The sequence below is a fragment of the Candoia aspera genome, chromosome 2 (genome assembly GCF_035149785.1).
Source record: "Candoia aspera isolate rCanAsp1 chromosome 2, rCanAsp1.hap2, whole genome shotgun sequence".
NCBI classification, from domain to species: Eukaryota; Metazoa; Chordata; class Lepidosauria; order Squamata; family Boidae; genus Candoia; species Candoia aspera.
The window spans coordinates 139,354,628-139,382,084 of record NC_086154.1 but is presented as its reverse complement, the minus strand read 5'-3'; the positions used below and the strand labels follow the sequence as shown (position 1 = coordinate 139,382,084).

Below are 27,457 nucleotides of genomic sequence, written 5' to 3'. Positions count from 1 at the left end.
TTGCACACCGTTGCCGCAACATCACTCAAATTAAGCTGTGGCCAAACATGGAAGAAAGTCCGGGGTGGGGGTGGGGAATCGCCTCTTTAAATTTCTGCCAGGCCAGAGAACACACTGGCAAATGATGTTGCACTTTTCAGTTGCTTATCAATACTGCAGAGGAGCACTGGATACTCACAATGCAAGTTTCCTTGAGCAAGTTGGCATCTTGAGACACTTTAGCTGGAGTACAGGCGGGCATCAGTGAAACAAACAGAGCAGGATCTTGGCACAGCCTAAAGCAGGGTTGCAAAAGCTGAGATGCTAGGATTGTCTGTATCTACTGAATTGTGGGTCCCTAGAGCATCACCCAAGGCTGCCACAAAATTTTAAGTGACAGAAGGGGACATCAACAACTAAATGGAGAATAAACATACTAACTCTATTTAACTAATTTAAGTAAATGTAAATTAAATCACATTTTTAATTTTTGTTCTGTCCCTGCCTGCTTTTTGAATTGTAAAACTCAATGCACTACTCAAAGACCAAGGACAGTCTTGGGTCCAAAAAAGTAGCCTTAAAGATGAAGGCATTTATGACTGGGGCAAACGTTTTTGTAGACTGTGCTCCACGTGAGTTTTTATATTGACAATACTCAGAGCTGCAGTCCTAGCACTTTTAGAAGACGCCAGCTTCGGGAAGACTGCATTGAGCTTCACTGAGTTATGATGACACTGTATCAGCTTGCATTTCTCTTTAATTATTTTAGTAACTCTCACCGCACTTAATAAGTAAATTGGAGCACTAGAGCTTCACTACAGAAGGAAACTTTTCTGTGTGATCATATTGTATTGGGCTGGAGGGAAGCCAAACTACAGTTATGTGAAATAAAATCTGCCCTTTTAGGTTTGTTTGTATGCTTGTTTATCATCAGATATGTAGGAGGTCTCAATCATAGTTTGCAGCTTGAGGCATCCTGCATAATTAAAAACCACCTTCAGAACATTGGCTCATCTTTGCCATTGAATGTTATCAGGGCTTCATGCAGGTTCTACCAATACAGAAAAGGAATCTGGGTGAACAATCAAGCAAAGTTTGGTGCTTGTTTTATTGATTTCATAAACAAAATCAATCAATGTACAATCAGTGAACCTGTAGGAAAAAGTTATCCCACCCCCCACCCCCCAGTCAACAACTGGTTATACCACATTTAGCTGCAGTGACTGCCCGGGTGATCAAACAGTTCTCCATTGGTGCTAGCAATTTGTGTATTGTGTGTGTGTGTGTGTGTAGAGAGACACACTCTTTATAGCAAGCAAGAGTAAATAAAAGCCCCCAATTAAAAAAGCCATACTGTCTGTTGGCAGGGATTGCGCCGAGTGCAAGGCTTTTGGGACTGGACCGCTGAGTTCAAACTGTAGCAGCTCCTGCAGCCAAACAGTGAGGGTGTTGGTGGCCTCCGTGGATGAGAGATGGTGCCAGATGAAGGCAGGAGACGGTCGCCTCCTCATCTACCTCATTGAGAGGGACAAGACAGGCAGTGTCCTCCTCACGGTGAATGACCGAAAGGGTGAGTTGCCAGGGGAAGAAGTGTAAGCATGTGCTTTGGCTCCTCAGCCCTGTTGGGGCTTCCCAGAGACAGCTGGCTAGCCATGCTGGGAAATAAGGGGCTGGGCCTCCGATGGGATCCAGACCCAGGGATCTTCTTACCTAATAGGCATCCTGTTATGCTATAGCAGGCAAAGGAAGTCTCTGTGCCTCTCTGTAAGGAAATCTGGCAGAATCACATTTCTAAACCAACTGCTTGCTATGTTTTGTTGAATAAACCACAACTCATTGGGTTTTCCCATTGCACCAAGCCACAGATAAGGAGCTCACATTATGTCTTAGTAAGGTATGTAAATCTAGTCTGTATGCTTCCATACACCATTCACCCCTTGACAGCCCATTGCTGTAACCCTGTAAGGCTACGTCTATGCAAAGCAGCTTTTTGCTCTTTTGCTACTTATTGGCTCTAGATGGCACTTGGCATGCACAGATTCCCTCCCTGTTCATCTTGCTAACTCTGAACTAGAAAGAGTTGTTATTCCTCCCCAACCCCAAATGTTTGTTAGATGTAAGCACTTGCTAGCAACTGCACACAAAGATGAATGAGGACAATGGCTGGGTTCACACATTGCACAAAGCCTTTTGTTCTGTTTTGGTTAACGCTGACAAATCTTCGGTTAACCGGCAATCACAATTAAGCCAATCACAATTAGTGCAATAGGCGAACACAGCACATAGTTCCCACTGCCAAAATGAAGACTGCAGTCACTTCAACGGGGAGCCCTGAGTTCTTCCACTCTGTAAAGGATCACATTCACTGGTGATGCTATAGAAATGCCATCAGTGGACACGACAGCTTTCCAGTGTTGCTCTTTGGCCTATTTGGGGAGCAGAGCATAAGCAGAGACGGTGGAGGTACAGTAGAACTCTTTTCCCTCGTATTACACTCCTGAAAAGTGGAGCCTCTGGCAAATCTACGGGTCTAACCCTGTAGGGGGCTATAAAATAGACTGTCCCAAATCAATATCCTCCAAACAGTCTGCAAAAGAAAAAAACAGTGTTTAATCTTGGTACACTCTGTGCCAAGGAAGAAGAGGGTTGGAAGCCCTGCTACTGGGAGGTGAGCATGGATGCTAACCTAGCAAGACATGGGACAGGTGGCCACAGCAGAAGAGGGGGAGGGGAGGAGATAGCAAAGGAAGGGAAGATAGCTTCTCCAATTCCTGGTGGGATGATTGGTAACTTAGGGGTTCCCATGCCTCCTTTCTTTCTATCCTGCCAATGCCAGATACCAATACCAGGCAGATGATACTGATGCCAGTGGCACTGAGTGCGCTGGCGGTGGTGATCACAGGGGTGCTTCTCCTTGCCCTGTCCCGTGGTGTTGTGGAGATCTACGACCGGAGAGAGTTCAGACGCTCTGAAAAAGGACAAAAAAGTGCCAAGTGGTCTGAGGTTAGTGCCCTTCAAAGCATCTTTAATTTGCAAGGCCATGCTGAAGGAGAAGAATCTGCCCCACCGGTATGCTTTTCCCAACACCTGCAGAAAATTCGAGGGACAGAGCTCTACCACCTGGAAAATGTAAAACATGCACATATTGTGCAAATTGCATAGATATAAAAAAGAGTCTGCCTGCAAGCTACCCCAATTCCTAGTATCAGCAGTGCTGCCAAGCAGGGTTTCCGAGAGCCACCTTTATCTCAAGCAAGCATGTGGTGGTGGTGGAGGGGCATTGTGTTGCTTGTTCTTAACCCTACATGCCGAGAAGCAGTGCTGCTCTTCTACCTACCACTGAGGACAGGGGCAGCTTGGGACCCTCTTAGAGTTGGGCTACAGCTCCCCTCTGCCCCAGTCTCTACAGTCAGGAATTATAGGGTCCCAAACTTCACTCAGGTTTACATGGATGGGCATACAGTAGCTTTAAGTTATAAGAACAAGGCAATTTAGTCTATCTGAGATAAGTTTAGTGTTGGTGCCTCAAGGCCTTTTAGTGCTATTCAGTTAACTGTAGCACAAACTACGAAGATCTTTTGCACACGGACTGCTCTCGTTTCTCTAGGGATCGACATGTTCTAACTGGTGGTGTCAGCTGGAGCAATCTTGCTCTGAAGGCAACTTGGAGGCTGCGTGGCACAAACTGCAGTTTACTCAATTAACCCTAATTTCTAGATGTAGGTTAGCTAGCTTGTGGTTTAGTGTGTCATAGCAATGTAGCCTAAAATTGTACTGAATCCTCCTTTCTGAGGGGCTTCAGAGTGAGTTCTGGGGAAGTAGCAACTGGGCCTTTTCAAAGATGACCCCACTTGCAGACGAAGTTGGGTCCCACCAACCTGAGCTACAAATTAAGCATATACACTTTGCCCTCTTCTGATTTTTTCCAGGTGAACAACTTCAAGTTCAAGAGTGCCACCACAACCGTCATCAACCCCCAGTAGTGCAAAAGTTGCAAACACAGCTGGAAAACACTGTGCCAACAGCTGGGGGAGATACTGTATGACTTTGGAGCAGAAACACCTGCATGAGAACCTTCCCCTGAGCAAGCCGTAGATGTAGATCGATCATCTCAAATAGGATTGAAATAATGAATTGACATCTGTAGCAAAACCTCAAAGTGGTCAACCAATAAAACCTTTATTGTACTGTGCTTTACTTGACATTATGTGTTTTGTGCTTGGAAACACAAAGGAAAGTGATCAGGGCCTGAAAAGCTGCAGGTTTTTTAGATATTTTTATCCCACCTTTATTATTTTTATAAATAACTCAAGGCGGCGAACATACCTAATACTCCTTCCTCCTCCTATTTTCCCCACAACAACCACCCTGTAAGGTGAGTTGGGCTGAGAGAGAGTGATTGGCCCAAGGTCACTCAGCCGGCTTTCATGCCTAAGGCGGGACTAGAGCTCTCCCACTACACCTGATTGGCTCTTGGGCTGAGAAAGCGTGACTGGGCCAAGTTCACCCAGCCGGCTTTCCTGCCTAAGGCGGGACTAGAACTCTCCCACTACTCCTGATTGGCTCTTGGGCTGAGAAAGCGTGATTGGGCCAAGGTCACCCAGCCGGCTTTCCTGCCTAAGGTGGGACTAGAACTCTCCTACTATACCTGACTGGCTGTTGGGCTGAGAGAGAGTGGCCCAAGGTCACCCAGCTGGCTTTCATGCCTAAGGTAGGACTAGAACTCGCATTCTCCTGGTTTCTAGCCCGGTGCCTTAACCACTGGACCAAACTAGCTTTTTCAACATTATGCATAAAATTAATATTCAGCTTGAGCAAAAACTCACATGTCTCTTGTATATGGCTCACTTTCTGGTGAACCACCTCTGAATGGTTTATCACAATTATTTGCAGATGTGCTGCTACCATCTCCATCACAGAGGCAGTTGAGAAGGTTTAGTACTGTTAACAAGGGTCTTTTCTCACTTGCATCTTCCTATGGCACAAACTTGCCCTGGAAAGCTTTCTTTCAGATGGGTCCCTGTGGCGTGGCTTTCATTTCACCTCCAGCCCATGAATAAAATAAGTTGTCCTCAGTGCTATTGGAGGTGTCAACAACAGCCACAAGGTGCTTAAACTCGTATTAGGGACTGCCACCTATTGAGATGAAGTCATGGAGTCATAGGGATCATTTCAAGCTTTGGGCCCGCAGTCAAGCTTGTCTGCTGCTGTTTTGCTGTTGAATCCCTAGATGATGGACACAGTAGCCAAAGGGCCTTCAGGTCCACACAAGCGTGGCAGAGCTGTATCTATTGGCATTGAGGTTCTCCTTGCATTCTGTTGGCAATCCTGCTGTAGCTGTGCACAAATGCTTCTTGGCCACAGGTATGTCTATTCATAACATGGAATATAACATGGAATGATGGAAGCAATTGTCAGGCAGTAAAGTTAAACCATGGCAGTAAAGTTAAATCATGGTCTATCAGAATTGCAGAAAAAAGCACTAAATTGTTCAATGAGCAGCATTACAAATACTTTTAACTCTGTGACAAGACCCAGCCCCTCATTGCCTAACAAAAGAGGGAGGAATCTGGAAGTCAACATTCACTGCCTGTACAGGTAGTCCTATTTAGCGACTAAAATTGGGACCAGCAACTCGTTCTTTAAGCAAGCAGTTGCTTAGTGAAACTGTGATTGTGCTTATGATCTTACTTCACCTTTCCTTTCCTTGTCATAAATGCAAGGTCACAAAGTTACATTTTTAGCACTGTTGTAACTGGACAGTCACTATATGAGGTAGTTGCTAAACAAGGACTACCTGTCTAATGCAAGGAATGGGAATTTCTAATTAAAAATGCTGCTTGTGACTGAGCTCCTTTTGTGACACCACTGGGGAGAGTCCAGCAAGCAGATCCACCCCACCCCTGTTGCAGTGCTATTCTACCTGCCAGCTGATGATGTGCTGAGGATGGAGGAAAACAGGGCTGGGGCATCCATTTTGCTTATCATGTGCTGCATATGAAACAGGATCATTTAGAGTGACTTGGAACAGACACAACTAAGGCAAGACAGGGATCACCAAGAGGGCACCAAATTTCATGCTGGCAAAATTCACTGATAACTCAAGGGTGGGCAGGAAGCACTCGAATTCAGCACAGGTGAAAGAAACGCTCCAGCAGAAGCAGACACCCCTTCCTTCCAACGCAATTAGGTGGGTTGCAGTTTCTGTAGTCCACCAATAGGTTGGAAGTTGGGTACTACCGGAACCATCAACGTGGAGGTTTAGGAACCTGTAGTTTCCAGCACCACCACTGATCAGGGCGTGGTCAACCTACCCCTTTCCTCTTCCTCCCAGCACACTTGCAGTGATAATCTGAGCAGCTATCATGGCTAGCTGCCTCACAGACTGTAACATGAACCTGGTAAATGTATTTTCCCTTCTTTCTTAGGAATACATTTTATTCTAGATCTAGAACCTAAAAGAAAAGCCCGGCAAGCAACTGCCTATCCGTGTGGACCAGGGACTTAACGTCTCTGAAAGTGAGCCCCATCAACTCCGGCTATGACCTGGTCCGCTGCCAGAATGCAACCCAGCAAACAAAAAGGTAATCCAAGGCTGGTGAGGACAGTTCTGCACCATCTCCTCGGGGCCTGTGTTCCACTGCTGGCCCTTCATCCAAGCATATGGCAGGCTAAAGCAACGTGGTCAATGAATATGTAACACCCAAGTTAATGGCGTGGAGAAGCAGCAAAGCTGAGGGCTGGGAGGGAAGGCGAGCAGAGTTTATTTTGATGACTGAAATAGACCACATGCACAGAAAGGAAAAGACACCACGCTGTAACGGTAAAAAGATACAAGTTTATAGCATCTTATAAAAACTACAATTTAAAAGTGATCCTGTCCTTGGGTAACACACCCCTGCCCCAATTCCCTTCCCGGCAAAATAAGCAAGTTAAAGGGAAGGAAAATAAATTACTTTAGAAAAAGATATTGGACCTTCACATGAAGTCCACAGGTTCTCTGGTCAGGCTGAAGTGCTATAATTTTTCTTCCTTTCAGGAGGAGTATGTGAAAGCCAGTATGAACTGCAAGAAAAGATCCTTTACATTTTCTTCCTATTTGAACCAAATTCCTAAATGAAGACCAGTAGCACCACATCAGAAAGCACCTTAAGGCACCCCTTCCCTGTGACCAGTGCAATCGATCCTTCTGCTACCAGCCCCCAGGAAAAGGAAGGGGAATAGCAACTGTGCCCAACAACATCCACTGACAGAGTGGGATTTCTGACTCTCATGGAGGAAAGTAGGTAAGACAGAGGACACAAATAAAAGCTCCTTCTATCTACTTGCCCCCAGCCGCACTTTAGTGCAACACCGATACAGGCACTCCTTGGGTTACACAAAGGTTCCAGCCCTCCTGACCTTTGCACAGGTTGGCTTGCATGCTGCAGCCATTTTGCACACAACCAAAACAGTGTCTGTCCGGTTGAATCCCTCTTGCATGTCAGAATGACACAAGTCTGGACTTGCATATCCTGGGGACTGCCTATAAGGTACATATTCAGGTTGGACAAAGATATAGGGGAAAAGCATGGCACATACTCTCTAAAGATTGGCTTCTCTACATCCAAGAGAGGTATTACCATAGACCACTGTTTCTCAACCTTGGCAACTTTAAGATGTGTGGACTTCAATTCCTAGAATTCCGTCAGCTGGGGAATTCTAGAGTTGAAGCCCACACATTTTGAAGTTGCCAAGATTCAGAAACACTGCCATAGACTGTGTCCCTATGTTCCTGCAAAGGAAGCACAGGTCAACATTAATGTAGAACTCATTTTCCAGTCTGCTACGACCTGGAATTGTCAAGCCATCCAATTCATCTAACTCTTTGCTGCAATCATGTCAAAGCAACTCCATCCATTGCGCTGGTACAATGAAGAATATTTTAAAATGTTACATTGTTTTTACCTATGTGTTAAGTCTCACTTTCCTCAACCTTCAACACATTAGTCTTCTTTTCACCTCACTGCCTCTTCATGGTTCTGTTTGAACAAATTTCACCCTGAAATGGCTTTGGTCCCTTGCATTTTAAAGAGTGGCAATCAGTTTCACTTCCTTTCAATTTCATCTCCATAAAGAAAAAATGCAAAGAACTTAGTGCAATTATACCTACTGCATGCAATTTCTAGTTCAGATGGACCAGCAGCAATTAATAAATGCTACCAATTTATTTGGGGTGGGTCAAGCTATTTGTTTAAAGGAAACCTCCATCCATAGAAAACTATTTTTCCACTGCTTTGCTAACTTTCTGCCTGCAGGCGATTATTTCTTCTAACAGAAAATGTTTGAACCATATTACTCTGCCCAATTATTAAAATTACTCACTGAATTGTTCTGGTTACTCTTTCTGAAAAATTGTCACCTGCAGTCTTTAGCACCTTAAGCACAAGGAGAGCGAACACATATTTTAAAGTATTTCACAAAAGCTTTTTTTTCCCCAGCCACTTGAAAAACTATGGATTTTTGTTTTAGAAAACATTCTTGTGGAGAATTGTGAACCTAACAGAGTAGAACATAGTTCACTAAGATGAGATGGTAGTCTGGAGAAGTGCATGAACTATAAGCTGGCCAGGTACCAACCCCACTATGAAGATGGCTGCAATAAAAAACGGAAGCAGCGTCAACCCTGCCCACCATGACTGCCTTCTCTCCCATCCTGTTCTTTCAACACTAGAGTCCACTTCCAAGCAAAATTCAGCAATGAAAGTCACACGCAGCTTGTTTTGCGGGTTAGCATTTTTCCCCCTTCCCAACAGGGAAACAGAGCTAGACAACAAGATTGGCACACCACCAATTAAAGCCCATACAGATGATTGTTAAATGGCTGCACTGGTCAAGAGTGTGCAGCAACTTGAAGAATTCCTCTCCCAGCATTAGTGTTAACGAATAACCTCCTTGCAAGATGCAGAGCCTAAGCAAAACACATCCTTGCACTACTACAGTTGCACATGCTTTAGAGGGATCAAAACAACCCAGACTCATTACCCTGCTTGGCACATAAAGGATTTAGCAGCATGAGGCAGGTCACTCAAGAGATTCAGCTCGCTGCTTGGGGAAATACTAGGCAACAGTGAATATGCTGTGTGATGCCATGTCTCACGTACTGGATCAATGCCAGAGGATTAGCTAGAAAGGGACAGAAAAACGTCTATACTGGACAAAGAGGTTTCTTCTGCTCAAGCAGGTTTTTTTCCCCCCAGCTGAGCACATTGCTACTTCCCCCTGAAACAGTCACATGCCAATTTCCTTTCCACTTTCTTTCTAAACATCTACATTTCCTCAACCTTTTTCTACAGCAATTATTTTATTTCCTTTTGGGGAAAAACAGTCCTCAGGAAACTGAAAGACATATGGCGGTACGTTCTTTTTAAAGAGCAGCCATTTTAACTTTTATCAGCCACGCCCAAACAGCAACAAACCACAATTTCTAGAGTTGCGGGATGCCCTAATCAGTCCTACAAACTGCAGAATAGAAGTTGATGTGACTAATTTTGGAAACATAATGAGGCTGGGAATGAAAAAATATTGGCTTTTCCAATGCACAAGCAGAGGGGAATCAAGAACTCTTTTATAAAAAATATGATCTCCTCTACAGTTAACATTCCCTAAGCTAATATTCTCCAGATTTGTTGGACTACAACTCCCATGATCCCTAGGCAGCAAAGGGAAGGCTGCTTTAAAGAACAATGCCTTTTGCTAGTACACTGGAATCTCTTACATGGTTGAATTTGGGGGGAGAACAATCTTGATCTAAAGCAGTTGTTTTCAAACTTGGCAACTTTAAGATGTGTGGACTTCAGCTCCCAGAATTCCCCAGCCAGCATGGTGGGAGTTGAAGTCCACAATCTTAAAGTTGCCAAGTTTGAAAAACACTCAGCTAAAGCATCCCATCTCTATTTATAACAGCTTTCTAGTTGCATGGGCAGAAATGCAGCCCCTCAAGAATAATCTCTCCAGCATGACCAAACAAAGACCACCATTTCTCTACTGGTGCAGCCCTCGGTTTAAACCTGGCTTAAAACAAGGTGTGTATGGTAAACTCAGAAGTTAACTCAGGGAGGCATGTATTTGAAGCACACACGAGATTTGTATCTACCATTCAGATGGAGATGACTCTTCTTAACATGTAGTTTCCAGGCTCAGAGAGAAATTATTACTTGCCCTATAGAAAGGCCACTACTTCTCTGTGAATGCAACAATGAGGAGCAAGAGGTTTTGGAGGTTCCTGCTTTCCTTGCACACTTATGACTGCCTGTTGTAACTAAGCTGAAATAATAGCACATACAAAAATTTGCATATTTTCAAACTTCTACGAAGCCACCCAGGAGCAATCGGAATTAATGGTGCATGGGAATGCTGACCCTTAGTCCTCAAATATTTTATTCCAAGAGACGTATCAAGAGGCCAGAGTCCCTTCCCCATTCTCCCCCAAAGAGACGGCAGTTCTTCAGCATGAGGCTTGGGAGACAAGTGCTCTTGGACTAGAGCTGGCTTTTCACGTATTTACGAAAACAGGATTGCCCCCTAAGACAGCTCTGAATGTCCTCTGAAGGGACAGGTAACAGGGTAGGTCCTGAACGGCTGGCTATTTACAAGGTAAAGCAAAGGGACTACACGCATGGGTCCTCCTCTCCTGGGAAGGAGAAAACAGAGCCTTCCAGCCAGCTGAGTATCTGCACCTTGCCAGGAGGAGCACATCCAAGGCCAACAGCACGCGTCACCTTCTGCAGCCCTTGTTTCTTGGAACCTGAATGTTGAGAATGGAACCGAATCACAAATCACTGTTAAGAGAATAGCACGAAAAGAACGAAGTCCTGTAGATCTCACGGCCAAGCTTAAACTAGACAGACTGCTGCGATCCCAGGCCTCAGTATCCTGCTGCTGTTAATCCCTCCTTTCCGTTCCTTTCGTGGGTAAGCTCTGCAAAATAGTTTGCAGCTTGACTGATGGTGGTCACTGTTTTCATAAAATATTTGCCTGTTGCTCTCCCACCTTTGCAAGCCCAAAGATCAGGCCAGCTGGCAGATCATCTGGGGACCGAGAGCACCGGATCTGGTCGGAACAGCTCGCAGAAGGCCCAGCAGCGCTTTCAAAGCTCTTCCTGAGGCAAATGGTGATCCTTTCAAAAAACTAAACAAAAACAAAAAGCGCACCCCAGCGAAGTCCATCCACAACTGCAGCGGGCTTCCCAATGGCTGGGAGTCAGCCCTGCTTTGTCCTCAATTTATTTACAGTGTCAAGACCACAGTTGAAGTCTGGGCCCACTCGGCTCCGCCCCTTCCACAGGAGCAGGCCCAGCAGGCGAACTCAGGCGCAAAAAGCAAGCAGGTGAACAGGCCCACGCCCAGAGCGTCTGGTGGATGTTCCAGCTCCTCCTAAATGCCTCTTCCCTGGCCTGACCCTAAAGCAGCAGCTGTGAGTCGGACGCTTTGCTGGGGCAACCCTGGCACATTCGTTTGTGTCTCAGCAACCGGTCTGTCCTGGAGAAGCTCTGTGAAAGGGAAAGGAGATTAAAAAACCCAGGAATGACGACCAGAGAGGCAAGGGTCTATCAAAACCAAAAGCAAAGCTGCAAACCCTGCGTTCTAAGTCAATGTAACAGAAAAGCCAAGTGGGGCACGGGCCTTTTGGACTGGAGGTAGGGAGATCCTGGATCAAATCCTCCTTCGATCAGGGAAGCTCACTTTGGAGGAGTTATACTTTCTCCATCCAACCTCTTGTACAGGTAGACCTCGACTTACGACCATTTGTTTAACAATGGTCTGAAGTTACGACGGCCTTGGAATGGGTGCTTTATGGCCTGTAAAGCACTTCCAAGTGTTGCAAAATGTCACACACACCCCTGGGGTCACATGATCGCATTTCAGGCCTTGGCAACTGGCTCACATTTACTGGTTGCAGCATCCCACAGTCACATGATCATGTTTTGCAACTTTTTTTTGCCATTTTCCAGCAAAAAACGCCCATCAGGGAAGCTGGATTCATTTAATGGCCACGGTGATTTGCTTAACGACCACCGTCAAAAATGGTCATAAAATTGGGTCTGGTCATGTGGTGAATCAATGTACGATCACAATGACTTACGATGGAAATTCCAGTCCCAATTGTGATCGTAACTCAAGGATTACCTGTAGGGTTATCACTGAGGAAGAGGTTAGAGGAAGGAGTGCTCTGTACCCCACATTTTTATCCAGAGGATAAAAATCAAACAAATCCAGGGTTGAACCTCAATCAGAAACCTCCAGCTAAAATGCAGGCTGGGCAGTTCAAACTAGTGCAGGAAACCCTGGACCCTTCTTGAGGAATGCCAGATCACAATCCTGGAATGACAACAAAACCACAGCTGACAAAATTTCCTTAGCACACGTAAAGAAAGTGTGTAACTTCAGGTGGGCTAAGTTGGCCTTTGAATAGACTGTCAAGGGCTATGCTCTAGCAGAAGAGCATGGACTGAACAAAAGAGATGGGCCACCACTTAAATAAAATTTTAATTATATTAACAATTACTGATTAAAATTAACTGGTTTCTCCATCAGTTATTTAATTTCTCACAATTCACTCATTCACACCTTTAAAATAGATCAATATTCCAGCTTTAAAATGACATTACTTAAATACAGTTACTTCATTTGTATCCAAGCCTCTCAACTTAGTACTTGAAAAATTTGTGAAATTAATTAAACTGAATGAAATTCAGCCCGAAGTGTTGCTCAGCCCCACCTTAAAATAAATTGACATTCTACTGCGAAAAGGAAAATGAACCCTGGGTGATAGCCTAGTTCTCTGATGGTGAAGACTGGAATACCTGCTGATGGATGCTACAGCCTGCACGCGTGGAAGTCAGGAAGAAAAACGAGAAAGGACACGTTTCAAAATGAGAAGCCTTCCCAGCAGAAACAAAAGAGGCACAAGGGAGTGGGGAGTCAGGGGCTTGTTTTGGGGGATGAAAAATAGTGGTGAACACTGGGGCAAAGATGAGGACAAGGTCTGAGGTGGCAGTAGTTCAAAGAAGCAAGGCCAGTGAGAGGGGCAGGGCTAGCACTGGCCTGGCTCCACAAGGACAGTGAATGGGGTTGGCTGTGGGGCGGGGGGGTGGGGGGTGGAAGGAGAGGAGGTGGGCTTGCAGCCACGCACATGAGCAAGTCCTCTGGATGGGAAGGGGACGGAGCAGCCGCAATCTGGAGGGATGTGGACACAGCTTGCAACTGCACAAGCCAGTCGAGGGGGGCAGGTTTGGGGCAAATACTCAGGGGGTTCTGGCAGATGCATCTGGGAGGCAGACCACAGACGGATACAGGCAGCAGTGCTCTTCTCTGTGCTGATACAAAGTCTTGACATCCCCCCAGCAAGGTTTCCACTCTATAAGGAAGACAAACGGGAAGAGGCCTTACCTGCAGGCAGCGCTCACACTGGTATGGCTTCTCCCCGCTGTGGACACGTTTGTGGCGCTCCAGGTGGTACTTCTGGATGAAGCGCATGTCGCATACATCACACTCAAAAGGCTTTTCTCCTGTAACGGGGGGTAGGGAGGAGCTCCTTATTTCCAGAGTGGCAAGCCCTAGACTTTTGGAGGGCACAAGGTGACAAGAGCCCTTCTAAGCAAAGATCTAACCATACAAAGCAGAGAGAGGATTCCTAGGGTAGACATCTAAGCCACCAAAGGGATGTTCTTGGTGGACTGTCCAGATGCAAATGAAAATGCAGCACCCACCCTCCCTGTTCTCTCTGCTAACCTCACTTTCCTCTCTGCCACACAGGCCCTGGTCCTGAAGGTGGAAGCCCCAGTCTCTAGTTCATCTACAGCTGGAGGCTATTTCGGCCTGAGGAAGCTGCTACTCCTCCGTGAGGTTTTCCAGAAAAGAAATGGCTGAAGCTCTTCCTCACAGTCCCAGGTCAGAAGGAATAGATGGCTCTCTTCCATGACTTCACACAGATAAAAATCCTGCATTTATTTAATAGTAAAGATGAGCACACTCCAGAGGTACGGTGCCGAGATGGGCAGGAAGGTTTAGTACTTACTGCATGTTTCAAAAATGATCCAGGATTTGGAAGAAGGGCTTCAGGCCCCATGCAAACGCCCTGCTATTTATTTAAAGAAAAGCCTGCATGTAAAAGTGATAAAAAAATGTGGCTAATTTAAGAATCACATTAACTTCAATGGGTCAACTACTTAAATCGTCATCATCATCAGCTGCTGCTGCTGCAATTATTTTTCAGGCTCATGGGTCAGCCTGAAAAACGTCCAGTGACTTTAATGAATAGCAGAGAGGAACCCTGCTCATTTGAAATCCAAAGCATTTCTTCTGAATCCCCTTCAAAACAGGGACAGGCCTCATACTACTGCAATCTACTGGACAATTCAATACTGGTAATATTTTGTTCAGGACAGAGTAGGAAACCCACCCCCTTTCTGGCAGATGAAAGATGGAAGAAACTAAGAGTATCTCTCCTTCAGTGAAAAGAGGGCTACCTTGCCACTCCATTGTTTACACTACAAATCCAGAATGCTTGGAAGAATGGAAGAATGGGGTGTGGAATGCTTACAGAACAGTCCCAGTTCCATGGCTAATCGACATGAAGACCTGGAAACAATTCTCTCTCCTTGATATAATTATCAATCTAAGCCTTCCAAATTACTTTAAGATGCCTGCATCCAGCCTGAACCTCTGGTGAATGCATTTCAAAGGGAAGAGCGCCACCTACTGGCAGCACAAGGACAGGGCAACTGACTGGAATTATGTTTTAAAGCTAAAGGGTAAATTGTTGTTTGTTGTTTATTCGTTTAGTCGCTTCCGACTCTTCGTGACTTCATGGACCAGCCCACGCCAGAGCTTCCTGTCAGTCGTCAACACCCCCAGCTCCCCCAGGGACGAGTCCGTCACCTCTAGAATATCATCCATCCACCTTGCCCTTGGTCAGCCCCTCTTCCTTTTGCCCTCCACTCTCCCTAGCATCAGCATCTTCTCCAGGGTGTCCTGTCTTCTCATTATGTGGCCAAAGTATTTCAGTTTTGCCTTTAATATCGTTCCCTCAAGTGAGCAGCCTGGCTTTATTTCCTGCAGGATGGACTGGTTTGATCTTCTTGCAGTCCAAGGCACTCTCAGAATTTTCCTCCAACACCACAGTCACAAAGCATCTATCTTCCTTCGCTCAGCCTTCCTTATGGTCCAGCTCTCGCAGCCATATGTTACTACGGGGAACACCATTGCTTTAACTATGCAGACTTTTGCTGTCAGTGTGATGTCTCTGCTCTTGACTATTTTATCGAGATTTGTCATTGCTTTTCTCCCAAGGATTAAACGTCTCCTGATTTCCTGACTGCAGTCAGCATCTGCAGTAATCTTCGCACCTAGAAATACAAAGTCTTTCACTGCTTCTACATTTTCTCCCTCTATTTGCCAGTTATCAATCAAGCTGGTTGCCATAATCTTGGTTTTTTTGAGGTTTAGCTGCAAGCCAGCTTTTGCGCTTTCTTCTTTCACCTTCATCATAAGGCTCCTCAGTTCCTCTTCGCTTTCAGCCATCAAAGTGGTATCATCTGCATATCTGAGATTGTTAATGTTTCTTCCAGCGATTTTAACTCCAGCCTTGGATCCCTCAAGCCCAGCATGTCGCATGATGTGTTCTGCGTACAAGTTGAATAGGTAGGGTGAGAGTATACAGCCCTGCCGTACTCCTTTCCCAATCTTAAACCAGTCCGTTGTTCCGTGGTCTGTTCTTACTGTTGCTACTTGGTCGTTATACAGATTCTTCAGGAGGCAGACAAGATGCCTTGGTATCCCCATACCACTAAGAACTTGCCACAATTTGTTATGGTCCACACAGTCAAAGGCTTTAGAATAGTCAATAAAACAGAAATAGATGTTTTTCTGAAACTCCCTGGCTTTTTCCATTATCCATCGGATACTGGCAATTTGGTCCCTAGTTCCTCTGCCTTTTCTAAACCCAGCTTGTACATCTGGCAATTCTCGCTCCATGAATTGCTGAAGTCTACCTTGCAGGATCTTGAGCATTACCTTACTGGCATGTGAAATGAGTGCCACTGTTCGATAGTTTGAACATTCTTTAGTGTTTCCCTTTTTTGGTATGGGGATATAAGTTGATTTTTTCCAGTCTGATGGCCATTCTTGTGTTTTCCAAATGTGCTGGCATTTAGCATGCATTACCTTGAAGCATCATCTCGCAAGATTTTGAACAGTTCAGCTGGGATGCCGTCGTCTCCTGCTGCCTTGTTATTAGCAATGCTTCTTAAGGCCCATTCAACCTCACTCTTCAGGATGTCTGGCTCTAGCTCCCTGACCACACCATCAAACCTATCCCCGATATTGTTATCCTTCCTATACAGGTCTTCCGTATATTCTTGCCACCTTTTCTTGATCTCTTTTTCTTCTGTTAGGTCCTTGCCATCTTTGTTTTTGATCATGCCCATTTTGGCCTGGAATTTACCTCCAATGTTTCTAATTTTCTGGAAGAGGTCTCTTGTCCTTCCTATTCTATTGTCTTCTTCCACTTCCGTGCATTGCTTGTTTAAAAATAATTCCTTATCTCTTCTGGCTAACCTCTGGAATTTTGCATTTAATTGGGCATATCTCCCCCTATCACTGTTGCCTTTTGCTTTCCTTCTTTCTTGGGCTACTTCTAGTGTCTCAGCAGACAGTCATTTTGCCTTCTTGGTTTTCTCTTTCTTTGGGATGTATTTTGTTGCCGCCTCCTGAACAATGGTGCGAACTTCTGTCCAGAGTTCTTCCGGGACCCTATCTACTAAGTCCAGTCCCTTAAATCTATTCTTCACCTCCACTGCCTATTCCTTAGGAATATTCGTGAGCTCATATCTAGCTGATCTGTGGGTCTTCCCTAATCTCTTTAGTCTGATCCTAAATTGTGCAATAAGAAGTTTGTGATCTGAACTACAGTCAGCTCCAGGTCTTGTTTTTACCGACTGTATAGATGTCCGCCACCTTTGGCTGCAAAGGATGTAGTCAATCTGATTTCGGTGTTGTCCATCTGGTGAAGTCCATGTATAAAGCCGTCTCTTAGGTTGTTGGAAGAGAGTGTTTGTTATGCAGAGTGAGTTGTCTTGGCAAAATTCTATCAGCCTATGTCCTGCTTCGTTTTGTTCTCCCAGGCCATACTTACCTGTAATTCCAGGTGTCATTTGACTGCCCACCTTAGCATTCCAGTCTCCTGTGATGAAAATCACATCTCTTTTCGGCGTGTTGTCCAGTAGGTGCTGCAGATCCTCATAGAACTGCTCTACTTCAGCTTCTTCAGCATCTGTGGTTGGGGCGTATATTTGGATCACTGTGATGTTAGATGGCTTGCCCTGAATTCAAATTGAGGTCATTCTATCGTTTTTTGGATTGTATCCAAGCACTGCTTTAGCCACTTTATTATTAATTATGAAGGCTACTCCATTTCTTCTGTGGTCCTCTTGTCCACAGTAGTAGATCTGGTGGTCATTTGATGTGAAGTGGCCCATTCCAGTCCATTTCAGTTCACTGACGCTCAAAATGTCTATCTTTAAGGGTAAATTACAGTGGAACATTTTTGTTCCCTGAATGACACAAACTGTACAACATTAAGGAAATCTGAATTTGAGAGATGCATTGGTACATAAGGATTCTGTTATAACCTGGATAGTTGGAAGTTGTTCCAGTGAATGGAGAACAACAGGTTGTGATGAATTAAGTTTCTGCATCACAATCAGTACTGCCAGTAAACTACCTTTACTACACTTTCCAGTCATAAGAACTAGATCATTGAAACCACTTCCAGGGCAAAGATAGGAGCTGGGTTTTCTGGTTCTTGGTATTTTAAGCATCTGAACCTGCATTATACATTTTAATAACAGAGGAAGCTTTCACATTCACACTGAAATGGAAATCTTCTTGTGTTGCTACATCATTTACAATCTAGATGAAGATCTGTCCTCCAGTTTCTGTCTTCTAAAGCAAGGTGCTCACTGATAAACTCATCAATGAGCAAATGACCATACGCTTACCGGTATGGATGAGGATATGTCTCTTGAGGTGGTAGCTGCTCCGGAATGCTCCTAAACAGTGCTCACAAATAAAGTTCTTAGGGATCCGGACCTGGAAGGATCCATTCTGCTCAATCACCATTACCTGCAACCAAGCATAAAGCAGCTTCTCAGCAAGCAGGCAACATGCCTATCCAGGCACATCTTTCAACTGAGTGCTTGCAGGCCCACCAAGAGTTTCTTTTTCAAAATTTTTATCCGGCCTTTATTATTTTTATAAATAACTCAAGGTGAGGAACATACCTAATACTCCTTCCTCCTCCTATTTTCCCCACAACAACAACCCTGTAAGGTGAGTTGGGCTGAGAGAGAGTGACTGGCCCAGGGTCACCCAGCCGGCTTTCCTGCCTAAGGAGGGGCTAGAACTCACAGACTCCTGGTTTCTAGCCTGGTGCCTTAACCACTAGACACTTTTCAGTGGTTATACTTCAGCCTCTTCTATAGATTGTCAACTCTCCCTGTATCAAGCCAAAGCAGAATGAACTGTTCAGCACAGTGGAGGAAAACAAAGAGTATCTCAATCCATTTAACTATTTCAAATTTGTATAATTGATATAGGCTGCATCTTTAACTTTGTTTGGTACAGAATGCTGATTGCCTGGATTTTGTTTTAATTACACAAGTTCATTAATATCTTCTGCTGTTAAAAATGCAAAAATATCCAGTATTTGACCATAGTGGAAATAGGATGATCTTTGCCAGAAACAGGGTGGATATTTGCCCATTTAAACTTAATCTCTTTTAGCTTAATGTATGATAGGCATGCACAAAACAATCTGTTTTTCCTCTGAATCTGAGAACTGCAGAATGGCTTGTGAGTCTCCAGACCAGGAAGTAATTTTTCTTGGAGCATCACAATCCACTTCCTGTTCAGGAGATACACTTCCAGAAATGCACAAACTGCTCTGGTCTGTGTTGGATAAAATCGCAACATTCTGGAAAGGAGCTGCTCTGTTTTGCACATAATCAATATGCAGCTTCCAGCAAATATCTGCTCTGCCACCAACCATTTATTTCACTGCCCTGTATGTTATAGAGTACTTCCCCAGAGAAGAACCTAGCCCTCCCTCATAAGTTTGTCATCTGTCTCAGAGCATCCGAAGGCATCAAGCCGAGTCTATTATCAGCAGATGGGCAGTTTTTAAACAGAACAGAAATCTTGGGAAGTAATCTGACAGCATTAACACTAGCTAAACACGTTAAATGCACTTTGCCCCAATTCTGTTAAGCTCTTTTACTTGAGCTGAACAGTATTTTCTTCAACTCTTATGGTTTACCACCAGAGATTATCTACTGAGCTCAGAGTACAGCTCCACAAGACACCAAGAGGGGTTTTTTTTTGTACTTCATAGAAAGACAATGTCATCCTTGCTTATTTCAAAAGGAGGTCACATCATGTTTGCTCAGTTCCTATTCTTCATTTGAACTACCCCGGTGCAATTGATGCTGGGTGCAGCAACAGTATCTATGCGCCTTGTAATTGGGGCATAAGAGTTAAAGTAGATTCAGATGCACTAACTAACCATACTGCTGTGGCCACAGGTCACAGGATGACTCTGCTGATTCCTACAATATGCAGCAGGGACTAAGTGAGGGGAGAAGCCTCATGGTCAAGCAGCTGACAGCTTGTCTGGCCAATCCTAACCTTCTGCCTTCCAGATGTGTTGGATCACAAATGCTACTGGCTACGCTGGCTAGGGATAATGATCGTATCTGGCTGACCTGTTTGGAAAGGAGCAGATTAGTGAAGGTTGACGCAGATGTTGCACAACCCTGAACAATAAAGTTCTCCTATTTCTTATTCTTCAGAAACACGCGAAGGAGAACTTTTTAAATAATCAAGCTGGTGGAGAAGTTAATATTAGATTTATAGCTTGTGCTAGATAGGGATACATTCCCATGGAAGGTTCATGGGCTTATGCATTCAGGATATAGGAATTGCTGTGGCCTCTGCTTATCTTCTGCTTGTGCAAACAGCTGCAGCCCTTGGTCCCGATTTGGCCAGTCTAGCTCATGCCCTGGCAGCGTCTGGCTAGGATTCTATCTAAGGCTGCCCTGAAAGGTGTGCAGAAACACCAGTGGTTTAAGGGGCAGCAGCCAAAGTGGTTTGAAATGTTCATCTTCTCAGAACGCATTATACAGGTTTTTTCCCCATCTGCACTGGCTTTGCTTGGTTTCCAAAGCACAGTGCAAAGTACTGGTTATTAATTATTAAGCCCTCAACAGCTCTGCACCAGGTCATCTGAAGGAACCGGTACGCCTGCATGAAGCTGCTCAAGCACTGCAATCAGTCCCTGAAGCCCTGCTCCATGTTTTGCTATGCCAGGCTCACAGGTCTCCTTGTTGTGGACATGAGGACAGGCCTTCTTGGGGGTGGCACCCATGCTGGGGAATACCTCACCGAACACAATCCCACTGACCCCTTCTGTTGAGTTTTGGAAGGCCGATACATACTTATTTCATCATGCCTTGAAAAATCATGCTCCGGTTCTGATTTTTAAACTCAGGCAGTTGCTTTAAGCCCTTCTCTTGCAGTTGTTTCTAAAACTGAATTGTACAGTCTACATTTTCATTATTGTTGTTACTGTGTTTCACATATTTAAACCGGAAGCCACTTCAGGTCTAGAAACTAGGTAGAAATTTCCTGAAAATAAATCACAGCACTGCTCACCAATCTGGGGGTGGGGGGAGAACTCACTTCCAACTGATAGCATCTGTTCTTTAGCACCATCATCTGATGGCTCTGAGAACGGGACAGCCATTCTGTGGAGGGCTAGAACTGCTAGGCCATGTAATGAAAGATTACCTGCCTTTTTAAGGGATTTTTTAGGAGGTGATCCTTCTGCTGTTTCTTCTTCCTTCCGACTACGTGATTTCTCACTCTCCTTGCGATGACCCTGGCAGACAGAAAGAAGGATACTGGCTACAAATGGCTTACAATTTAATCTGGCAATTTACAAGCCAAGCCTCCCTATCCCCAATCCTGTTTCCTCTGCTCTGTCATCCATCAACATGCCTGGAACAGAGAACAACGAAGTGCACGTGCAGCATCAGACAGCTGAAAATGGGCTGGCCCTTACCAGCATGTCCGGTGCACCCCCTCTCTCCCCGTTCTCCACCTGCTTAGAGCTTTGTTTCGGCATCATCTTCTTGCTGGCAACTGTTGGCACCAGGCAAACACCAGAGAGTCCCTCACAGGCCAAGAGGCTCGCCTGCAGAGAAAAAAAGCACAATGACATCAACAAATACAGCCAAGTTGATTCCAGCCAAGCTAATCATCCCTATAAGATTGCAACCGTGCCTTCTAAGGTGTGGGCTACAATCTGACATATGGTCATACTGCCGCAGGTTGTGGAAGTTTACCACTAAAGACTGGTGAACACCATTAACATCTGATGAGAGAGAAGACTCTCATTAGGTCAGTTGAGGAAAGTTAATTCAACAGCTTCCTTGAAAGAAAAACCCAAACCAATTTTGTACACATACTGTACTTATCTTCAGGGGTGTGCAGTTATTTAGATCCAAACCCAAAAAGGTGCATGAGATGTGGTGGGCTCACTGCGCCTGCTGGCACCTCATTAAAAAAGCTGCATATTTCGTGGGCCCACACAGTAGCCATGTGATTCCAGGAAAATGTGTTTGAGCTAAGGAAGTGCTGACAGGGTGTCACAAGTTTTTCTTACCCGGTCACCCTGATCCTTAGCTTAAATGTCTATTTTCCTGGGGATGCATAGCTGCTGTGCACATCAAGAAAAAGGCAAAGCTTCTTTAAGAAGCTGCCAACACTTACAACCATCATGCCAATGCCACCTCCGAAGCACTTTTCTGCTTTGGGTCTGAACAGCTGCACACCCCTACTTTTTCACTCTGTATCTTGGAAATAATTTCACATCTACAAGAACCTAAGTAACTCAGCTTTGTGTGCATCCAACCTATCCTTTAAAACAAAGAAAAAAGGACTGGCTTTTCTGAACATTCTTCTACCTGCGGCAATTATCACCTCCTGTAGGCGGCTAGTAAGTTACTGTTTATTAGTTGTGCTAGCGTGGGTCATGAAGAAAGACAGAATTATATATATGCAGGCATGAAAGGTTGTTTCCATCTGCCATCTAGACCATAAAAGTGTGCTTGTTTTGTTTATTTATCCTAGCAAGCATTAAATCCATGGCTATTGGTCAGCCTCCCTAAGGAAAAGCATTTCCCTCCATTCTTCTCCAAAGAACTAGAGACTATACAGGCAGACTTGGCTACTTCTTCCAATGTTTTGCTCATATTTGAAGACAGATGTTGAGAAACAGCCATAAAACAGCAGAAACTCTTCAGCTTTGAAACGTCTGGAAGTAGGAGACCCAGCTTGACCATCTTTCAGGGGCCTTGCTCACAAGTCATTAACACAAAGTTAGTAATGTTGATTGGCAAGAAAGTGGAAGATGTCCATTAAGTGAAAGAAGAACAGAGATGGGAGAGGGAGGATGCAAAACACGAAAGGCATGTCTCATTGTCCCCCAGCATCTTAAAGGAGGCAAAAGTCAAAGGCGCAACTTTTAACTTCATCACCAAATGTGGTGGATGGATCTGCAGCACAGCAGCTGCATAGGCACAGATTTACAGCATGGCAGCAGTTTGGCCCCTTTGTGCCAGGCTCTGGCACACACAAAGGGCGCAATAAAGGCATCACAGTAACAGATGATCACAATTACTGAAAGAGAAGTACAATATTGCAGAGAAGAGCTAGTCAGTCGAGAAGAGAAAAACTGAAGAGTTGGGAGCTGGGCTTGGCTGGGACCTCAGCAGCCTCAGTGGCAGTGAAGTGGGCAAAATCCCCCCCCCCATGAACAGTGAAACAGATACAAGTGGGATTAGTGAAGCCCTAGTTGCCAATAGCCTCCACAGTTTACAGCCAGCGGAGATTCTGCTTGCCTCCCTTTCTCTTGCTGAAGAAAAACAAGCGTTGCCCGCAGTGGCAAAGCTGGTCTTGGGCCAGAAAGTTCTGTGGATGAAGCCCATCAGGGGGAGCCTAAAAAGCTCCCCTCCTCTCAGACACTAAGGCTGACACGGGCAGCTCATGTGAAGGGGCTCTGGTGTTAGACTGGGACCAAGGACACCTGGGTTCAAGTCCTCCCTCAACCAGATAGCTCCCTGGATGAGCTGAGTAAGTCATTACCTCTCCCCACCCCTCCCTCAGAGGTGCTATTGTTAGGGAAAAAAATAAGAGGGCATGGCCCCATGAGTTATTTTGATCTCTCTGAGGACCTTTAGGAAAGAAAGGCAGTAACACGTGGATCTCACGGCTACAAATGTTACTGTTGCTCACATCTTAATTTCCCCACAGCCTACCCAGCGTTCTGATGGGGCAATAAGCTCCAGAGTGACACTTTGAGATCTTGAAAAGTAGCTTAAAAGGCAGATGCTGCTAATGGAAAGCTAGGGGAGAAGAACATTTTCCTAAGACTGTAAGATTCCAAGTCATATGGATAATTGGAGTGAGGGGGGAAGTAAAGAGAATGGGGAATCTGTGAATAATCAATCAATTAAATATATGTAAAAAGAAATAAAGCCATAAGCACTGGATTAGATTCAATGCTTTAAGATCAAAGAAAGATCAGTTTCATGCATCAGATGAAACAGAGATAGTCAAACGTCCTACGACTGTGGCTGTGCTTTTTCTTTTCCTTTTTTCCCTCTGTGGGTTGCAAAGGACATGGCAGATGACATAATCTGGGTGGCAAAGCTGAATTTTTGGGGTGGCTTGTTTGGGGTAGTCTGAAGATGATTAAGAGACCAAAAAAATGTGTATTAAGTTTTATGCAGGCTTTACACATTTACTTAGTCCCTTATTTTCTGCAAACCCTGCTATGAAAAATACTACCACCTAGAAACTTTGGTACTACTCCACCTTCCACGTGGAGGTGGAAAATGGGGTTGGGGCAGTAGAAGCGCCTTGACCTTCTTCTTTCCTCTCCCATCAGCCCCTACTCCAAACATGCATGTAAGCCCCCAGGCTTGGAGCAAAAGACAAGAAAAATACGATATTTCCGGCTTGAACTGGAATTGGCTGTAAGAGAAAGCAAACACATTCTCCAAACATGGCTGTGAGAAGATGGCCAGAATGGCTTGGTAACCCCCAGAGCCTGGACCAGGAGGGCCCAGCACTCCAAGCTCTGCAATGCTGACTCCTGGAGCAGACCATCAAGAGCTGAACAGTTTATGTTACACAGAATGGATTATCACAGATGGCTCTTTGCAGCCACTTCCTCAATGATGAATTCCTGTGGGACAGGATGGGAGAACTGGGGCCTGTTACCTGAGCCATCGCGTTAGTCTGACAGTCCTCAACACGGAGATTACGCCAAGTCCTTACGCTTTCTCTCTCTTGCCCAGGAAAGAATTTTACGACTACAAAGATTTTTCAGTAAATCGTTTCTGCGCTGGTCCCGTCCAATACCTTCCACTTTGTTGACATCTTTCTGGAGTCGGAGAGTCCAGAATGGTGTGCAGCAAGTTTTCCCAGCCTTGTTAAAAGCTGAGGAAAATTACAGACCGTGCTGCTCTTGCAGATGAGTCACCCCAAACCTAAATCCCCCTTTGCGATGGCCCTCGCTGGGGAAAGGATGCTGAGGTCCTCCTTGCACAGAAGCCACAGTATTGCTGTGTGTCCACCTCCAGTTTCCACCTGTTGGTTAAGGAAAAAAAACCCACTTATATTTAAGAAGAGAAAGTGAGAACAATATTTTTTTTTTATAATTACATGCTGGACAGTAGTACTGCAATGGCAAAAGGCACTGGTATCCCTAGTCTACTAACTTGAAAGGATTCTGCTTACTACTAAGTTCCCCAATCCTATCTCTGTAGTAGCAGTAAAACATAAAACTTCTGCAATCTCTTACACAAAATTCTGAACTGCTGTGCCAGTGCATCATCCTGGGTGCTCTGTATTGTTACTGTACTGCAATACCACAATGCAACATTAACGTAAGACTTTTCTATCTCTTTAAAAAAAACCCAAAAAAAACCTCAGTAGCAAGGATCATGTAGAAAGTCACAATGTTTTGTAAGGTCCATCTGAACAAGACAACAGATATCCTGCAGTGAAACAACTGGTCAAGCTCATGCAATGAAGGTAATTCATATGCTCCTCTTTCCTACTGGGACTATTCCTTGAAAAATCTCAATTTCCAGAGCATGTTAACACATTACATCATCCTCTCACTAGGTATGCAATGGATGTCTGGATCAGATTCTGACATTAGAACAGTCATAGGGCAGTAGCTCAAACAGACAAAGTCAAATCTCTACAAAAGTCAACCTAGTATCCAAACATAAGCATTCTGTTTAGTTTTTAATGTAATGTTTATGGTCCTTAATGTGAATAGGCTAGGTCACAATGTCTCTTCATTATTACAGTTCAGCAAAAAAAAAAATCATGTTTAAAACTCAAAAACAGTATGTTCTTAACTCTACACAACAGAGCCTTAAATCTAACACTACTGACAGACTGAAACACAACATAACGCCCTTTAGCAAAACCAACGTAATTGTGTAAATGAGCATTACGATACCCATGTGCCAGTAACATCATCTTCACCAAACTGGGTGCCCTCCAATTATGGAGACTTCCCCCAATTTTCAGAAATGACCATTTTGAGTAGGGAATTTTGGGAGTTGAAGTTTACACATGTGAAAGGCATTTGGGTTAGGAAATACTGATTTATAATGCTGCAGCAAAGAAACCAAATATGTTATAATGACGCAGAAGTGTAAGCTGGCATAGTACAGACACTGAGAACAGCACCAAAAATACAGAAAAATGAAGAAAGATTAGTACTAAAAGTTGAGGGGGGAGTATGAAAGAGCCTATATGCATTTCCATATCAATTAACAGCAACAAAGCATATTGTACTGCTGCAAAAACTTGCTCAAAAACATAACCGCAATGACCTCTGGCTTAAATGCATTAAACATGTGATACAAAACAAATTCTTATTTCCTGTCACTAATTTAAAGCCTTTCCTTCATTTTTCAATAGATTTTGGAACATTAAGAACCTTTAGCCCTTTAAATAAATACTACACAGCATGGATACTAGTATCCACACAGGCCTGGGTTGAGGTTTGGTGTTTTTGATCTCTTTGTTCCTAAAGGATTAGGTCCAACATTTTCTCCAGGTCACGGCCATTCTAATATCATGTTATCTCCTCAGAGAGGATCCTGCAGAACTATGAACAATACCAGTGTATTTACAGTGTTCCTAACTAATTCTTTACTACATGTCCACGAAGAGTTTCAAGTTTCAGAATCTCTAGACTTGATAAACTTGAAATAACATGCTGTTTAACAACTACTTCACAATTTACAACCCTTTTGCTCCACAAAGATCAATATGAATCCCGACAGAAAGTTTAGAATTCAGTTACAATTCACACTGCAAAGCAGCGGAATTTAAACCGACACTCCTAAATTCAGCGTAGCCTGAAGTGGGTTAGTAGTGTGAGTTCGTGGGAAGAATCAGAGACCTGGCTCATTGCTCCGCCTCTCAGTCTCGATCGTACACCTGCCTTGTAAGAGACACCCCCTCCCTATGTAGCCCGGGCGGCTGCACAGCGTGGAGCCGGACAGAGCGAAGAATGAGGCCCGAAGAGCGCGTGGAGGAGCATGCACGGCCCCGCGACGCGCGCCCGAACGAGAACAAACGCCTGCCCCGTCTCCCCGCCTGGGCTGACAATGAACGCGCAACGCCCGAGCCCCGCGAGCGCTAGGCCACAGGCGTGCGCGTGCCCCTCCCAGGGGACGGCCGCGCGTGCAGGCCAGCGCCGCACCTGAGTTCGCTCCCGGAGCGCCTGCTCCCCTCTTCCGGGGAGACCAGGGCAAGCCGCCGCCGCCGCCGCCGCTATTCCCACCACCACTGTCGCTACCGCCACCCTGGAAGCGGAAATGTCGGAACCCGGTACACTCTGAGGGGCTTCCGGTGGCTTTGCGCACGCGCGCGTCTGGCGACTTTCTGGTAGGTCGCGAGTGACCTCCTTGCTGCCGCCACCTTGGTAAGGGGAAGGGAGGTGGACTGTCATCATGTACCAGATCAGGGACGACTGCCAGAGAAAGGTATATTATACCTACTCAGACATCTTTTGACTTGGAAACTCTGCTTCTTTTCCTTTAAAGGGATACTATCACAGCCTAGATCAGGGATTCCCAAACTTTTTGGCATTGCTCCCTTTTAGAAATACTCCTCCGTGCACTTTCTATTCTCTTTCTTTAAGTTTTCTTTTCCTTTCTGAGTTTAGTTTGCATTGTCTTTTATTATTCTTTTTTTTAAAAAATTCAATAAAATTATTCTTTTTTAAAAAAGAAATACTCCTTCCCATCTCTCATTCAAGTCAACCTTCGGTTTTAACAAAATGT

At 44.8% G+C, this 27,457-nt stretch overlaps 2 protein-coding genes across 3 annotated transcripts in view; one reads left to right on the top strand and one right to left on the bottom strand.

The window, feature by feature from the left end:
- Positions 1–4,171, top strand: part of ITGB7 (integrin subunit beta 7) — a 40,449-nt gene extending 36,278 nt beyond the window's left edge. For both annotated transcript variants that reach the window (XM_063293877.1, XM_063293876.1), the window contains 3 exons: positions 1,347–1,549; positions 2,816–2,982; positions 3,909–4,171. In XM_063293877.1, the coding sequence (XP_063149947.1) occupies positions 1,347–1,549; positions 2,816–2,982; positions 3,909–3,962 (424 nt within the window). In that variant the 3' untranslated portion in view covers positions 3,963–4,171. The remainder of the gene's footprint in view (positions 1–1,346; positions 1,550–2,815; positions 2,983–3,908) is intronic.
- Positions 4,172–6,797: 2,626 nt separating this feature from the next.
- On the bottom strand, positions 6,798–26,946 carry ZNF740 (zinc finger protein 740). The gene is made up of 7 exons (XM_063293875.1): positions 26,875–26,946; positions 24,504–24,731; positions 21,139–21,270; positions 20,869–20,955; positions 18,020–18,143; positions 13,410–13,528; positions 6,798–11,509 (listed from the first exon to the last, which is right to left on the bottom strand). The coding sequence occupies exons 2-7, from the start codon at positions 24,519–24,521 to the stop codon at positions 11,420–11,422; spliced, it is 570 nt and encodes a 189-aa protein (XP_063149945.1). The 5' UTR covers positions 24,522–24,731; positions 26,875–26,946; the 3' UTR covers positions 6,798–11,419.
- Between the last annotated feature and the right edge of the window lie 511 nt (positions 26,947–27,457).